Source organism: Coenobita brevimanus, chromosome 59, assembly GCF_032717465.1.
Source record: "Coenobita brevimanus isolate Jiangsu-jjx chromosome 59, ASM3271746v2, whole genome shotgun sequence".
Classification (NCBI taxonomy): domain Eukaryota; kingdom Metazoa; phylum Arthropoda; class Malacostraca; order Decapoda; family Coenobitidae; genus Coenobita; species Coenobita brevimanus.
Window position 1 is genome coordinate 850,001 of NC_137012.1, and position 18,044 is coordinate 868,044.

General features: G+C 41.2%; 1 protein-coding gene across 1 annotated transcript in view; it reads left to right on the forward strand.

Moving 5' to 3' along the window:
- The window catches only part of LOC145402843 (ribosomal protein S6 kinase alpha-2-like), a 148,911-nt gene that overhangs the window by 23,265 nt on the left and 107,602 nt on the right, over positions 1–18,044 (forward strand). Inside the window, exons 2-4 of the mRNA XM_080274756.1 lie at positions 14,726–14,854; positions 16,239–16,320; positions 17,679–17,839. Coding sequence (XP_080130882.1) covers positions 14,726–14,854; positions 16,239–16,320; positions 17,679–17,839 — 372 coding nt within the window. The remainder of the gene's footprint in view (positions 1–14,725; positions 14,855–16,238; positions 16,321–17,678; positions 17,840–18,044) is intronic.

The window sequence follows — 18,044 nt, forward strand, 5'->3', positions numbered from 1 at the left end:
TGATGTATTTCCTATCACGTTCTTGGTGCACACTGACGATTTCACGTTCATGGTGCACACAGACCATTCACGTTCTTGTGCACACACGATTCACGTTCTTGGTTGCACACAGACGGTTCACGTTCTTGGTGCACACAGACGATTCACGTTCTTGGTGCACACAGACGATTCACGTTCTTGGTGCACACAGACCATTCACGTTCTTGGTGCACACAGACCATTCACGTTCTTGGTGCACACAGACGGTTCACGTTCTTGGTGCACACAGACATGTTCTTGATGCACACAGACCATTCACATTGTTGGTGCACACAGACGGTTCACGTTTTTGGTGCGCACACAGTTCACGTTCTTGGTGCACACAGACGATTCACGTTCATGGTGCACACAGACGGTTCACGTTTTTGGTGCACACAGACGGTTCACGTTCTTGGTGCACACAGACGATTTCACTCAGCTGCAGAGGGATTTAGTTACCTTTTTGGTCCATAGACGATTTTTGTAACTTAGGAGAGGTTTTGCCCTATTCTTCGTGGCCAAAGACGATTTCCTTCAGCTGCGGAGGGATTTATATTGTTGATAACCTGAGATGATTTGTTAGGTAAGGAGAGAGAGAGAGAGAGAGAGAGAGAGAGAGAGAAAATAGCTGTTTACCAGGTGGAGCGACCGTCATCCCTTCGCTACGACGAGAGAGAGAGAGTTAAATGCACTGTGTATTGGTAGCCTAGCCTAGGAACCCTGCGCCTTGAATGACTGTGTGTGTGTGTGTGTGTGTGTGTGTGTGTGTGTGTGTGTGTGTGTGTTTGCCATTTTTTTACGATCAAGAGGACTAATTCTCTTCTCTCTCTCTCTCTCTCTCATTTAAACACAAATTCATAAACACAACATAAACACAGTGACTTCTTTCCTGCTTGAAGACTCTCTCTCTCTCTCTCTCTCTCTCTCTCTCTCTCTCTCTGTAAGGCTTCTCGGTGCCCCAGATTCACTCACCGTACACATCTCAAGGTCATCATTTATAGGCCGAGCTAAAATCAACGTATAATAGAGAGACTGACGAGGAGAGTGTATGTGAATGAGGTGGAGGGGGGGAGAGGGAGGGGGAGGCCAAGGCTGAGATGGAAGGATGGAGTGGAGAGGTATATGAGAGAGGAGGGTGTGAGCTGAGAGCAGGGCATTGAAATGGCGTTGGACAGGGCGACATGGAGGAGATTTATTTGTGGCCACCCCGTAGGGGATTAAGGCGTCTGGCAATAGATAGATAGATAGAAAACCCCTTCATGGTCAAAAGAACTCTAGTATTTTTTTCCATATAATTCCAGACGATTTTATTCAGCCAGCACTGAGTCATAGGAGCCTCAGCAGATCCCTCCTTCATTTTACCTTTGCCGTCCCATCAGTAGCGTAGGGGCCTGGGGCTAGGCTTTAACAAATTCCGGATATGGGGCCAGTTCCGACCAAGATTCCCTCCTCCCTTCTTTGTCCTGGATTTTCCTCTCTTCCTTGTTCCTTTTTTCTTTCCCTTCGGCATTCCTCCCCAGTTTTATTTCTTCTCAGTTTACCCATTCTCAACTGAAGGAAATCGCCTGGTGTCGGTTGGAATGCAGTGCTAGAGTTGTCCCCACCGTGAGAGGGTTGAAGGTGATAGTAGTACCGGGCTTATCACTCCTCGCTGAATAAAATCGTCTAGCCTTGGCTCGTGTCCACCGTCCATAGTGAATTCATGCAGGGGCTGTCTCATGCAGGATTTGTTGTTGTTGTGGTGGTGGTGCTGGTGGTGGTGGTGTGGTGGTGTTAGCGGTGTAGCGGTGTGGTGGTAGCGGTGTGGTGTGGCGGTGGTAGCGGTGTGGCGGTGGTGGTGTTTGTGGCGTGTCGGTGTGCCATGTCGAAGATCAGGATGTTTTTAGCGATATTCAAATCATTAGGCTCCCCTTTACTCCAAGCGGGGATCGAACACGCGTACTTTCAGACAGCAGGAGTAGAGAGAGAGAGAAAGAGAGAGTTATTTGATGACCAGTGTGAGTGTTTGATAAGTACGGAATCTGTCTGTCTGTCTAGCTGTCTGTCTAACTGCCTGTCTGTCTATCTAGCTGTCTGTCTGTCTGTCTGTCTGTCTCTGTCTGTCTATCTCTCTGTCCGTCGATCAATCAGTCTGTCTGTATGTTATGCCCATTTATCTATCACGAGCTATCTATATGACTCAGTATTTATCGTTGCCTATCTATCTGTCTATTACCCGGCACATGGATAGATAGAGATTTTTTTTTTATTTTGAGTTCATATATACCTTTTTTTCGATAATATTTCTATTGTGAGTTTCCATCAGTAATTTTATGTCTCGATGGTATTTATGAGAAAGATTTTTATTTAAACGAGAATATGTACAGTAGGCTATGGATTATGAGAGAGAGAGAGAGAGAGAGAGAGAGAGAGAGAGAGAGAGAGAGAGAGAGAGCGTGACCCTCAGTTTAACAAGATTCCCTGAAGCCCTTCCCTTCCTGCAACCTCCCCTCCCCCTCTCTCTCTCTCTCTCTCTCTCTCTCTCCAACCAGTCATGAAATAGCTTACCTATTTGCTTATTGATTTGATTAATTGATTTTCCTTTCCCTCTCTCCCTTTCCATTTTGGCCTGATGTTTTTTTCTCTTTTCTCTGTTAGTTTTTTTGTTTTTTTTTTAGCCGTTTTTTTTCTTCATTTCCTTAGAGTTCTCATCTTCCGTCAATATATTTTATTCTTTTTTTTTAATCTCAAAATTTCCCTTCCCTTTTTCGAATTGTGTTCCTCTTGTTTGTTGATGATTATATATGTATACTGTATATTTATTAGCTATACATCCTGCATATCGTCATTTATTCACTTTTTATTTCAGATTTTCTTCCCTAATTATCATTTTAAGTTCTCCATCTGAATTATTTTACTCATTTATCGGTATTATTGTTATTATTCTTTATTCTCCCTATTATTATTATTTTCCTCTGTATCGTCGTGTAATTTCCTTTTCCCTCTAAGTCTGTACGTTTCTGTATAATCCTCCTTCCTCTTTATCCTCATATGGTGTTTCTCTCTCCTCATCATTTGTTTTCCCTCCCACCTCTTTCTCCACATATTTTCCTCTCCTCTTCTTCTATACAGTTTTTCTCCCACCCCCCCTCTTTATATGATCATTTTTTCACTTCCTCTTCAGATATATTTTTCTCGTGTTTCCGTACTTCTGCTTGTGTGTGTGTGTGTGTGTGTGTGTGTGTGTGTGTGTGTGTGTGTGTGTGTGACGCTGTGTGACCTCTTCATCATTTTTTATTTTCATATTTCTTTCCCGTACTCTTGTCTGTATGTAGCATGTGTGTATAATGTATGTTCGTGTGTGTGTGTGTGTGTTCGTGTGCGCGCGCGTGTGTGTGTGTGTGTGTGTGTGTGTGTGCGTGTGCGCGTGTGTGTGTGTATGTGTAACCTTGTGTGACCCATTTGACACTGTTGCAGCAGACGAGGCCGCAGTGTGTACAGAGCAGTGACCACACCATCATCTCTGCCCTACCTGCTCTCTCTCTCTCATCACCACACACAGTTTTAAAGCAGCGCACAGAGAGCAGCGATTGAGTACAGTTTATCAGATCATTATATATAGACTGGGAAAACGAAATTGATTGCAATTATACGTGCAGTGATCACTATAATTGAGGCCACTTCTGTATAACATCATTCCGTATAATTCAACGCATTTCCATACAGCATCATTTCTCAGTGTAATTCAGTGTATTTCCATTCAGTATTTCTCACTATTGGCTTCGTACAGATTTTCAGCCCTTCTGTGATGAGCCCTGCAGTCGAGGGTCCATTTTATTTCGAGTTCAGATTGTAGACCGTTAACTGAGATTTGAATATTTGAATACAGAGGATGAAAGTGACAAGAGGCTTTCAATGTAAACACCGATTGGCTGCTGTATCGGTGACGTCATTTCTTAGCGACGTCGCTGCTTAAATGAATAGTAATGTGGCGAAAATACTCTCTCTCTCTCTCTCTCTCTCTCTCTCTCTCTCTCTCTCTCAAGCATATTGAATCTCGGAAACGGTTTTCAGTTGTTCTATCTCCAGTCATATCTATGCGCATTGCAAAATATTGTACTGATGCTGAGTGGATAGTAGGTGCTGAAGCAGTGGATAGTAGGTGCTGAAACTTGATGGAAACTTGGTACTGAAACAGTGGAAAGTTGGTGCTGAAACAATTGAAACTTGGTGCTGAAACAGTGGAAACTTGGTGCTGAAACAATTGAAACTTGGTGCTGAAACAGTGGAAAGTTGTTGGTGCTGAAAGTTGATGGAAATGTTATCTTGGTGGAAACTTGGTGTTGATACTGTCAGATCAGCTTAACAGGGCAGAGTTAATGTGTAGTGTTTGTGTAAAAATACTTTGAATTTTTGTGTATTATTAGACGACTTCATCAGGGAAGGGGTGGCTACCTACAGATCACCTCCACGTTGCCCTACCCTTTGCCATCAAGCTGCCCTGCCTCCATCTCTCACTACACTGTTCCCCCACCTCATCCCTCATCCTCAGTCTCCCTCTTTCCACCACCATCCCTGTCCTCAACCTTGGTCTCCCCCTCCCCCTCCACCTCATACACACTGCCAGTCTCCCTTTCCATTGATACGGTATGGCCAAACCACCTCTGGGTACTTCTAAAAAATAAATGAATAAATGAATAATAATAATAATAATAATGATAGTAATAATTATAACAATAATAATAAAATAATAATAAAACGAAAACAGTACTACGGAAAAATCAGTACCGGTAAAAAAAAATAATAATAATAATAGATACTATATATATATATATATATATATATATATATATATATATATATATATATATATATATATATATATATATATATAATCAAGAAATACTGTATAATTTATTGATAGTCTATATAATATAATACTGTATCTGCACTTAAATACTTTGCACGGAAATTTGCAGTCGTTAAAGGTAAAATATTTAGGTGAGGAGTCGGTTGAAAAAATTTAAATAGAGACAGATAAAAGATTGCGTTCCAGTTAAAAAAAAAAAATGTAATTAATCGTGTGAGGAATATTCGAAAACCATAGTAGACGAAATTATGGCGGCGGTTGTGAACTATTGTGAAGTTTATTTTTTTATTTACTTTTTTGAAGAACATAAGAACATAAGAACATAAGAAGAGAGGATAACTGCAGTAGGCCGGTTGGCCCATGCTAGGCAGCTCCTAGAAGAGTAACTGAACTACTAGAATGAGATTAGGACAGCAAAGAAGAAGGCTCTCCCCCGCCCTCCAAACCCTCCAGCCGAAGCCGGCAGGAAAAAGTCAGAAAGAACACCACGCCGTATAGAAAAACTGGCGTGGACATTTTACAGGAAAGTGTGAAAGGAGAATAGAGACTATCATAGTGTAACCTGAAAAGAAAATTTTTTTGATTAGTATTGGTTATAAGATTTTCTTTATTCTATATCCACCCCTTATTTGTCATATGCTTATCTAGCCTATGCTTGAAACTCTCAATGGAAGAGGCAGCAACTACTTTACTAGGTAGCTTATTCCATTCGTCTACTACTCTATTACCAAACCAATTTCTACCGATTTCCTTACTGAAACGGAATTTTTCTAGTTTGAAACCATTATTTCTAGTTCTATCCTGTATGCTCACTTTAAGTACCTTGCTAATATCTCCCTTATTTATACCATTCATCCACTTAAACACCTCAATTAAGTCTCCCCTTACTCTACGCCTCTCTAGCGAATGCAGACTTAGTCTTTTCAGTCTGTCTTCATATGACAGGTTCCGGACGTCATGTATCATTTTAGTCATTCTTCTCTGTACATTTTCTAACGAATTAATATCCATTCTATAGTAAGGACACCAGAATTGTACTGCGTAGTCTAAATGTGGCCTTACTAATGCTAGATAAAGTTTTAGTATTACTTTAGATGATCTATTGCTCACGCTTCTCGAAATAAATCCTAGGACCCTATTTGCTTTATTTCTCGCATTAATACACTGTTGCCTAGGTTTAAGGTCGTTACTAATCATAACTCCTAGATCTCTCTCGCATTCCGATTTGCTAATTTCTTTGTTATCTAAGCTGTATTTAGTATCTCCAATGGTCTTGCCTACGTTAAGTACTTTACATTTTTCAACGTTAAATTCCATTTGCCAAGTTTTAGACCATTTGGACAATGTATCGAGGTCTTTCTGTAAGTTATGGCAATCGTCAGTCGAGTTAATGATACGCCCTATTTTTGTATCGTCGGCAAATTTGCTGATGCTGCTATTGACTCCTAAGTCTAGATCATTTATATATATGATAAATAATAAGGGACCGAGTACTGAACCCTGTGGTACACCGCTAGTTACTAATCCCCAGTCCGACTTAGTTCCATTTATTAATACTCTCTGCTTTCGTCCTTTCAGCCAGGATTCTATCCATTTTAAGATATCGCCGTCTATACCTTGTGCTCGAACCTTTCTAACTAACCTTTCGTGTGGGACTCTATCAAAAGCTTTACTAAAGTCCAGATAAATAACATCGTAAGCTTTATCGCTATCTACTGCCTCATAGACCTCCGAGTAGAATGACAACAAATTTGTGAGGCAGGATCGTCCTTGCCTGAATCCGTGCTGACTTTCGTTTATAAGATTAAATCTTTCTAAGTGTTCTCTAATCTTATTTGCCAAAATTGACTCTAACATTTTTCCTACTATTGACGTTAGACTTATCGGACGATAATTCGACGCAGCTGATTTATCACCCTTTTTAAAGATGGGCACTACGTTTGCGGTTTTCCACGCCTCTGGAACTTCTCCTGAACTTAAAGAGTCATTAAATAACGTTAAAAGTGGCTGACATAAATCTTCTTTGGTTTCTTTTATAATTTTTGCATATATATCGTCCGGACCTGGCGATTTTTGAGGTTTTAACTTATTAATTTCTTTCAATACGTCCTCCTTACTAATGGTTATTTTACTAAGAATATTTTCCGTATTCTCATGGTAAATATTTGCTGCTTGAGGGACCAGGCTTAGATTTTCCTTGGTGAATACTGATATGAAATAATTATTTAGGATGGAGCACATTTCTTTATCTTCACTGGTAATGTCACCTGATTCTGTTCTGAGTGGTCCTATCCTATCTTTATTTTTCGTTCGGTACATTTGATAAAAACCCTTGGGGTTTACTTTTGATTCACTGGCAACCTTAATTTCATAACTTCTCTTTGCTTTTCTTATCTCCCTCTTTACTTCTCTATTTAAAATTGTGTACCGGTTACGTAAGTGTTCCTCTCCACGTTTTATTTTTCTATATATTCCTTTCCTTTGGCCTATGAGAGATTTTAATCTGTTGTTTAACCATCTAGGTTCCGAATTATTAGTTCTAAACGGTTTTGAAGGAATATATCTATCTTGGCCTCCGTGTATTATATTTATTAACTCGTTATACTTCTCACTGGTTGAACGTCTGCTTGGTACTGTAGCTGAGTTAATTTCCGTCACCTGGACTACATTCCTATCCCCAGGTGTTTCCTGCGCCTGACCTATGACCTGGGATTCCACACTGACCTGGCATTCCCTCCAATAGCTAATCTCCCTGTGGAATACCGTTCGAAAATAAGCTCTTAAGCCATCGAAATCTCCTAGACGAAAATTAGGAACGGTGGAGGTATTTTCAGTGGAACAAACATCCCAAATAAATTTGAACTTAATTTCTTCATGATCGCTATTACCAAGTCGTCCACCAACCTCTATATCGCTAATGATATTTTCTTTATTAGCTAAAACCAAATCTAGTATATTATTACCTCTGGTGGGCTCCCTTATATACTGATAAAGGAAATTATCCTGTACTACCTCTAGAAATTCCTCTGACTCTGCATCTCCTGTCTGAATTCTCCAATCTATCCTTGGCAGATTAAGGTCCCCTACAATTATTACTAAGCTGGACTGTGATGATTTCCTCATTTCCTCCCAAAGGTATTTACTATCAGCTCTACTTAATTTAGGAGATCTGTAAATTGCTCCTAAGACTAATTTCTCCCTATCGTTACTAATTTCAACCCAGACACTTTCTGTGTCCCTATTTACTTTAATGTCTTCTTTATTATAACAGATTAATGAATCCTTTACATAAATAGCTACCCCTCCCCCCTTTCTTCCCTGACGGTTTGACACAAAAATATTATAGCCTTTTATCTGATATTCTGCTAAAAATTCTCGAGTGTCTGTATTCATCCAAGTTTCACTAATAACGGCAATGTCTATTTTCTCTGTACAAATTAAAGCCCTCAGTTCTTCCATTTTATTACGTAAACTCCGGCTGTTTGTGTAGTACACTTTCAGATTATTACTAGTAGTTATGCCTTTACCTTGGCATTTACTGTTATTTATTTTATTACTAACTGGGAAACTCTTTACTTTACTAATATAACAATTTTTTGTACTATCGCTTATCGCCCTTCTATCATCGCTTGTTCTATCATCTATCATCGCCTGCTCAATCTGAGGTGCCTGAGTGGATGTATCTACACTATTGGTTGAGCTTTTGTTCTTAATTTTGCAAGTATCGATGCATCTATCCAAACATGGTAATAATGATTTCTGAGTGTAGTTGCTACATCTTCCTGTACACCTACTTCTCAATCTCGAAAAAATCCCTCCAACTCCCTATCTATCATTCCAGCTAAAACAGTAACACCCTGCCTGCTAAGATGAGTCCCATCCCAACTATACAAGGCACTCCGTCCATAAAACCGGTCCCAGCTGTCTATGAAAGGTATTGCATTATCTTTGCAATACCTTTCAAGGCGGCAATTAAACCCTATTGCCCTGCTCAACCATTCCCTTCCAACCCGCCACCTTGGTAAAACACCAAGCACTACAGGGGTTCCTCCCCTCTCCCTAACCTTTTCTAACATCAACTTGTACCTTTTCCACAGTACCTCACTCTTACGGCTACTAATATCATTGCCTCCTACACTGAGGCACACAGTGGGTTTGTCACCACTTTCCTTTACGATATTTGAAATTTTTTCTACCACATTAGCCACCCTGGCCCCTGGAAGACACACATGTTTAGCGAGTGGAGTATACATGGCCCTGTTCAGATATCTCACCTGGGAGTCTCCAACAACAACAACATTTTTCTTACCTTTCTTGTTCTGTTTATACTTACCTGTACTGGAAGTTCTCTCACTGTCCTTCTCCTCTACTTCCCTCTCTGCCTTCCCTTCACATTCGTCCCGTAGTGCGTCGAATGTATTAGTTGTCTTAATTTCCGTTTGCTTTTTAAGGGTGAACTTCGTTGCACTCTTGTTAACAAGTGTCCAACCTTCAGCCTTTTTCTCTTTCTCCTCCAACATCTCCTCCAACAATTCCCTCATCTGTGCCTTCTCCTGCCTGAGAATTTGTACCTCCCGCTTCAGTTCGAGAAGTTCCTCCTTTAATTCAAGGTAGTCCTTTTCAGTACCTGCAGTGGGGACACAGCTCTCTGCCGAGGAAGCCATTACGCACTAGTTCACACAAGGTAGCACACACTATCACGGGTCACTACGGGTCACCACAACACACACTCTCACGGATCACTAGCACAGCACTATCGCTGATCACTACAACACACTAACACAACCACTATCACAGATCACTAAAGCACACTAGCACAACATTACCACAGGTCTCAGGCACGTCTGAGCTGACTGGCCACACGAGAGCGTGCTGTACAGTCGGTAACAATAATACCCTTCCACTTTTTAGACGAATGGTGATGTAAGAATCGTGCACAGTATCGTCAAAAGTTTGTTAGAAGACTTCATCATTGAGGTGTGAAGCTTTGGATCCATTTTGTTATTTTTAAATGTCAGTATTTATATCCTGAGCTGTACTTTTGAAGGATAGAGGATGAGAGACTGACAAGAAGTGTGTATGAGTGAGCTGGAGGGAAGGCAGCAATGTGGCAGAGGACAGAGCAGCACGGAGGAGGTTAGTTTGCGGCCACCTGCTATGGGCTGAAGGCTTCTGGCTGTAGGAGGGATAGATAGACATTGATTGAAGGATAAACAGGTAAATAGACGGACAGATAGATAGATAGATAGGTAACTGTTGCCATGCCCCCAATGATAGATAGACAGATGGTGCTGTTGCCACCTCTCTCGCACCACCACCAGCAGCTGCATCGACCCTCAGGAGCACAAAGGGGGGAAAATCGACCTCCACTGGCCAGGTTTCAGAAGCCAAGGAAGGTCGATCATCGGCTTAAACCCTGTGGCTGGTGGTGGACGGATTGCTGCCAGCTGGTTGTGTGTGGGGGACGGCTGCACCCATGTTTACAAGCCCTTTTTTTTTTTAACCTAACGCTTTCAGGAATTGTGATGTTCTTTGTGTCATATTTTCACGCTGCCTTAAGGACATCCGATACTCCAAGTGCTTAAGAAACCTGAATTTTGAGCTGTCATGAGCTTTGCCTATGAAAACATTGTAATCTGAGCAGGTTTGAAAGTGTGCCATAAGTGCTGTCGTATTTCTGTTTCATTTTTTTTTTTTTTTTTTTTTTTTTGTCCTGATTGACGAAAGAGGCAAAGAATATCCATGCAAAGAAATGTTCTGTAAAAGATTACTTCTTTATACGTTTGTCTTTACTCATGCAGCTGCCAGACGCTTCACAGCAACTTTTCAGTGAAGTTTTAAAGTGAAAAATTATGAAAAACAAAACAGTTGCTGGTAACTGCTGTTATGGAGACTTTTTCAGTCTTCAAATTGGTGAAGATCCTTTATAAATACATTTCATAGTGCGATCGCCGCGCATGCACTTGTAAGACTTTGAAGATTATTCCAGCAGATTTAGAAGTGATTGGAACTTCTTTGGTCAAATTTGAAATCTGGGTGTTGTGGATATCTTAAGCTGGGCACATTCCTGAGGTCTTTTGAGAGCTGGAAGCAGGATCTGATTTAGTTTGAGGTTTATATACGAAAGTTGAAACCTGCTGGAGCCTATAGCCAACTGTTGGAATTATGAATACCGTATGGTGTTTGGATGCTTTGAGACAGATTTTCATGGATGTATAAAATCTTTGTGTTAGACATGTGAAAAGTGCAGACAATATGGATGGACCTGCCGGGTCACCTCAACCCACTCAAGGTGTCTCAAGAGAGATTGCGACTAATGTTGATGTTTGTAAGCTGCTTGGTGGCAGTTTGAAGCTGCTGCTGCTGTTGGAGTTTGAAGCATATTTGTTTAGAACTGACCTTCTGATGTCCTGAAATTCTTTCGACTGCACAAAGTCATCTAGTATTATTCTAAATATATTTCAAAGGTAGTAGACAGGAAGCCAGCTACTTGAGACACTTTCTCAAACCATTCTCTGCTAAGACTTCATTCAGCAGAACAAAATATTCTGGTGTTATCCTGAATAGAATATTCAGGTGCATGAATCACAGCAAGAGAGTTTTTTGTTGGAAGGTGAAGCAGATATGGTTGGAGCTTCAGACATTCTGAAACTACTGATGATCAGATATTGATACTAAAATTCCTGGAAACTGATGTTACCTTGGTAAGGTTTACAAGTCCAGTTGTTGAATTTTGAGGCTGATTGAGTTAGATTTTAAGGCCGTAATTTGTCATATATTGCGGCTGACCTTGTTTTGAAGATGGTTTATAGATTGTTGATGAAAATTTGAAGATTATTTTAAAGACTTTTCAATGGATTTTTCAAGACCACCTCTGGGAGTGCCAAAATCTCCAGTTCGCAAAGCCTCTGCCAGAGTTCTGCCAGTGACTCCAAACCTTGCCAACCCAGCAAGGTCCTCCATGGCGCCTCCCAAGCCACCCCGCCCTACCCTAAAGCCCAGCAACACTCCAGGACAACAAGCCAGCACCTCACATGTGCCACCTCCATGTCATGTGTCCTCCCCTTCGAGGCCACCAAATGTAACCTTAGCTATGGATGCCAGAAAGTCTCAGGCATCCATCCCCTCACCAATGGAGGTAAAAAAATCAGTTTCATCACAGAACCTGACATTGAAATCTCCAGGCCAGTCCAGCTCATCACAGAGCCTAGCAATAAGACCTCCTGCTAAATCAGCCTCATCACAGAACCTAACATTGAAATCTCCAGGCCGGCCACGTCCCCCAAATCTTGAGATATCCACCTACCCATCACGACCTTCCTTCGCCCCAACAGAAACTTCAGTCATTTCAGTGGGACCATCAGACCTCATGACAGGTCCCTCTCATCCCTCAACACAATCCCCCTCTCAGCCTCGTTCCCCAAACCTCATGACAAAAGCTTCTAGTTTGCCGGCACAGTCCACAAGTCCCCCGAGGGAGCCCACACAGTCTGCATCGCGATCTGCAGTTCAGTTTGCCAAGGCTGCAAGCCTTCCATCACGATCCTCAAACTTATCCATGGAGACCTCAGGCACCCTGTCGCGATCTCCAAACCTGTCAGCTGAGAATGGAAGTCATCCATCACGTTTTCCAAAAGTATCCACAGAGTCTGCAAGGCTTCCAGCTACACTAACGCCCTCAGAGTCCTCAAGCCGTCCTTTGCAGTTGCCGAATCAGTCTCTGGAGTCCATGCGCCTTCCAGCACGACCTACGACCTTGTCTTCTGGGACTTCAAGCCGTCCATCAGGGTCACTGAACGTATCAACGGAGTCAATAAGCTTTGCCTCTACACTCCTGTCCTCAGAGACCTCAAGCCGTCCATCGCGCTCTTCAAAAATGTCTGCAGAAACTTCAAGCCTGCCATCACGCTCGCCGAACTTGTCAACGGAGGCCTCAAAAGAGCATGTAAGGACTTCACCTTGTTGGATAGATGAGCGGAGGGGGTTCCCGTTTGACCCTGCTGCGCCCCTCCTGCGTGGTGTCAGCGAGGACGAGCCTTCATCCCTGCCATACACTCTCCTCAAGGTGGATTACCTAGACTGAGTTAGTTACACTTCTTACCCCAGCTTGGAGTAACTTTTCAATCACATCATCTTGAATATTGAGTTGTAACAATAGATTAGTGCTAGAAAATGTGGGAAAGCCATAAGTAGTTCTGGGTTGGTAGTTTGAGCAGTGTGTGTGTGTGTGTGTGTGTGTGTGCGTGTGTGTGTGTGTGTGTGTGTGTGTGTGTGTGTGTGTGTGTGTGTGTTTCTCACTATCACCAGCATCATGATTGACATTAAGAAGCATGAGACTTACATGACCATATGAAACAGACTGTTCTTACTCCAACTATAGCCTCGTCCTGCTCGATCGGAGGCTGCATCTGCATATGGATCGTGTTACTAAAACTGAATAAGCGAAGGAGTAAGCAAGCCCATACTGTTTTACTGTTATGTATGGAACACCTTTGATTTTTAAATGTGATTAGCCAACAACTCGCATCACGGAAATTGTCAGCAGCGATGTGGAAAAAAATTCAAACATTCGTATGATCATCTCATGCCTCAGGAATTATCGTCAAAAATGGGTTGCTTATCTTAACTCTCCAGCTGTCAGTTTTTATCAATACGGCTGTCTGGCCCGACCTCTGTAAGTCTAGGCGTTGTGTGATCAATGGAGAGGCGTATTGATAACAGGTGTATTAGGCGATAACAGATAAAGTAGAGGGGGAAGGAGTATTTTTCCTGGACATTCCCTGCCTGTCTGTCGTTGTATATATAATGCGTCCCAGGTGTTGCCCTACAAGGAGATAATTCCTGAGGCTATTCAAAGAGATGCACGTTTTGTTGATGTGTCAAATCGGCGACGGTTGGGCATTATATTTGAATTTTGAACAGGCGTAACAGCTAATTTGATTACGCAACCTGTATTACCGTTCCCTCAGTTATTTATTTATTTATTTTTTTGGCTTGGCAGTTCATAGAGTACCATATCAGTTGAATAATTTAATAGATTATCCTTTGAAAAAATAAAGCAATAAAGAAGATTGTGAGGATTGTACCGGTATAGGATCGTTAACAGGCTGGAAATAAATAGGTTTTCCCATTACCATATTTGAATTCAAACGTTCACTATTTCTGAGCTCCTTCCGTCGCCATAGAACGTTTGTGTCTGAGAGAGAGAGAGAGAGAGAGAGAGATTCTTGCACACGTACACACATGCCAGGCAGAAGACTGTCAATACCACTGACAGGATTAAAGAGTGAAAAATACACATAAAAGGTCACACTATACCACGCGTGTAAAAAGACAAGGAAGGAAAAAAGAAAGAAAAAAACCTTGTAATTGTGTTGGTCGTTCTTGCTGCTGTTTTTAATTGTGTGTGTGTGTGTGTGTAATTCACCGGGTCGGTCAGGATCACTTGATGGTCGTGATCGTAAGCTTTTACCCTCCCGGAAGGGAGCTGAGAGCTCATATAGTCCGATCTAAGGGCAAGGCTGTGACCTTCACACACGCACACACCCGTCCCCTTGCTCGAGGGGGACAGCAACCACCCACTTCGTCAGTGAAACTTTTCGCAACCTGAGCGAGGCGCGAACTCCCGTCCACCAGTTGGCAAGCGAGAACGTTACCACTGCACCAGCGAGCGGTGTGTGTGTGTGTGTGTGTGTGTGTGTGTGTGTGTAGGATGAAGGTAAAGATGGTAATGTTGTTAATAATAATAATAATAATAACTCACATCATTAACATCATCACCAACAACAACCATAATAATAATAATAATAATAATAATAATAATAATAATAATGTTTTTCACTGTTTTCTGCCCCACAGGAGGGTGATGGTGAGGTGAATGGTACACACGAGATCGATGTGTGTGAGCTGGTACCCGAGGGCCACGAAAAAGCCGATCCCAGCCAGTTTGAACTCCTGAAAGTCCTCGGCCAGGGCTCATTTGGCAAGGTTAGTAGTAGTAGTAGTAGTGGTGGTGGTGGTATTTGTGGTGGTGGTGGTAGTAGTATTGGTGGTGGTGGTGGTAGTAGTATTGGTGGTGGTGGTGGTGGTGGTGGTAGTAGTATTGGTGGTGGTGGTGGTGGTGGTGGTAGTAGTAGTATTGGTGGTGGTGGTGGTGGTGGTTGCCATCCCTGACTCATCTGTATGTTCATATAGGTAGATAGAATTATGGTTAGATAAATATGGAGAGAGAGAGAGAGAGAGAGAGAGAGAGAGAGAGAGAGAGAGAGAGAGAGAGAGAGAGAGAGAGAGAGAGGCTTACGTCCTAAATAATGAATGCCTTGGTTAATATTATATGGTGTATTTTGCCCTTTCTCTGATGAAAAGCATCCCTACTTTTTTTTTTTTAATAGGTGGCTTTTTTTTTTTTTTTTTTTTAATAGGTGGCTTTTTTTTTTTTTTTTTTTTTTTTTGGCTGCTTTGTTTTCATCAGATGGAACTTGGCCATTTTCACAACTTGAATCGTGAACAATGATTGAGTGAAATTTGATGAGCTTTAGTTATGAAATGAGTCTCCTTGGTTACTTGTCAAATTAACCATGTAATCTAACCATGCCTGGCTATCAACTAAGCTGAAAGGGTTACAGATGTTTTTCTTTATTTAATGCAACACAGGAAACATTAACACTGAAAATGATGACTGTAGAATAAAGATTTCGAGATTAAAGGAAAGAGAATTCAGAATATAAGTAACGATAAAAAAAAAAGAAAGAGAAAAAAAAAAAACATTACCTCTAAACTAGAAAACAGTTTTGGAAAGACTTGCTGAAGGTATGAAGTGAATGTATAATTGTGGAATGATATGTGAAAATGTTAGAGGTGAAAATGAAAAAAAAAATGAAGTAGAAGAAGAATAGGGAGCAGGAGAGAATGTATAGAATGGGAGTGACGAGAGAGAGGAGTGATGAGATATGATTCGATTTGGTGGTGAACAGAGAAGGAAAGTTGTTGCAGAAAATGTGACACTAGGGTATCGTAAGTAAAGATTGCAGTGATAATAAGGAAGATGAACAGGAAGGCAGCAGATAGTGATAAGGTAGATGCAGGAATTATTTGAAGGAAAGAGTGGAATATTGTGTTTGAAGGAAGTATGCTAGCAGTAGTAGTAGTAGTAGCAGCAGTCATTACAGCTCTGAAATAATCAATTGTATTATGATGGTTGGTGTTGATCTTCATAATTTCCAAATAGATGGAGGTAATTTTAGTTAACATCATCATCATCATCATTATCATCATCATCATCAGTGTTTCTTTTTCCAGTGTCAAGCTGTCTTCTGATGGATTAATTTTTTATTTTTTTTTATTTTTTATTTATTTATTTTTTTTTTTGCAGGTTTTTCTGGTGCGGAAGATCAGTGGGCAAGACACTGGGACTTTGTATGCCATGAAGGTGCTAAAGAAGGCTACACTGAAGGGTAAGTACACACACACACACACACACACATACACGAGAGAGAGAGAGAGAGAGAGAGATTGGTGATAATTGTCCTCAAGAGTATACATAGTCAAAAATCCTGCAAAATATGAGACTGACTAGGAGGGTGTGTGAGTGAGGTAGGAGAGTGTATAAGAAGAACTAGGTACCGGTACAGGGCAAAAAGGGGTGACCGAGGATGAGGTTGAGGGATGGGGGGAGAGGTATATGAGAGAGGGTGTGTGTGACCTGGAGAGTGGGTAGCCTGATGGTGGAGGGCAGGACGACATGGAGGCAATTAATTTATGGCCACCCCTTTTGAGATTAACACGTCTGGTGATAGACAAAGATAGATAGATAGATAGATAGAGAGAAATAGCTTGCCCTAGATAACCCCATCTGTATAAACCCCTTCACTCCAAAGACTTTTTTTTGTTCCCCTCTTCTAGACATCATAATTCAATTTAAGAGAGAATTTTTGAGCTTGAGGAAACAGATGTTACATTATCTTCTTCATGGTTGAAGGTTTTTCATGCACTGAGTAAAAATTCTGTGGTTGTAGCAAGAATAAATTATAAAGTACATTTTTGTAGTCAAGGGTTCAACCTGAATAATTAGGGTGAGATGATGATGATAATGGACGCTTTAATCCCATACGGGGTGGCCACAAACAAATCGCCTCCATGTTGCCCTGTCCCCCGCCATTTCACTGCCCTGCTCCCAACTCACACTCCCCTCTCTCATATACCTTCCCACTCTATGATAAATAATTACCTTTTACACAAACTTTTCCAGTGAGAATATGGAGTCATACCCTTCATAAGTTCAATAAGGATGTAGAGTAATAATGAGAATTAGGTAGGAATTATGTTTGATTTTAGTATTGTATCCATTTATCACATAAGTTGTAGCTTTTAGTCAGATATTGTATTCTGTGTGCACCATTTTTCTGTACGGTACATTTTCTTCCTAAACTTGGTCCAGGCTTTTGACATTTTGTGTCTTATTTCCCATAGCTCAGTAGCAGAATAAGATGATACCAATGATATACACTTTCCATAGCACCATTTTTGTGACCAACACGATATTGCCGTGTTAATTTTTTGTTACAGTTCAGCATTCAGTGTGGAGAGATGGCAGTTCTAGGCCAGGTCAAAGTGGACAGAATATAGTTATTGTTATGATTTTGTATTACTGTATATATTTTTCTGTTACATCATTCCAATCACCTACGTATCACATTGCAATGTGAGATATATATGGTTTTCTTTTTTTATGTCATTCCTCTTATCCACTTCACACTGGATATTTTTTTTTCCTTATCCATGTCATTCCACACATCCACACCTCCCATTGCAGTGCGAGACAGATTGAGGACGAAGATGGAGCGAGATATCCTAGCAGACGTCAATCATCCCTTTGTGGTGAAGCTGCACTATGCCTTCCAGACTGAGGGAAAATTATACCTTATTCTCGACTTCCTAAGAGGGGGAGATCTTTTCACCAGGCTGTCTAAAGAGGTGAGGGAGGAGGGTAATTTGAGAGAGAGAGAGAGAGAGAGAGAGAGAGAGAGAGAGAGAGAGAGTGGTAGCCAAGTACAGTACCCTCTGTAAAGAAAATTTTTGTTCTTTCAGTTCTGTGGTGTAGTTTTCATTTTGTTTTTGCGGTCTCCAAATAAACTGACTCACACTAGAATAGATTTTCAAAACTGGAGTCTTTAAATAC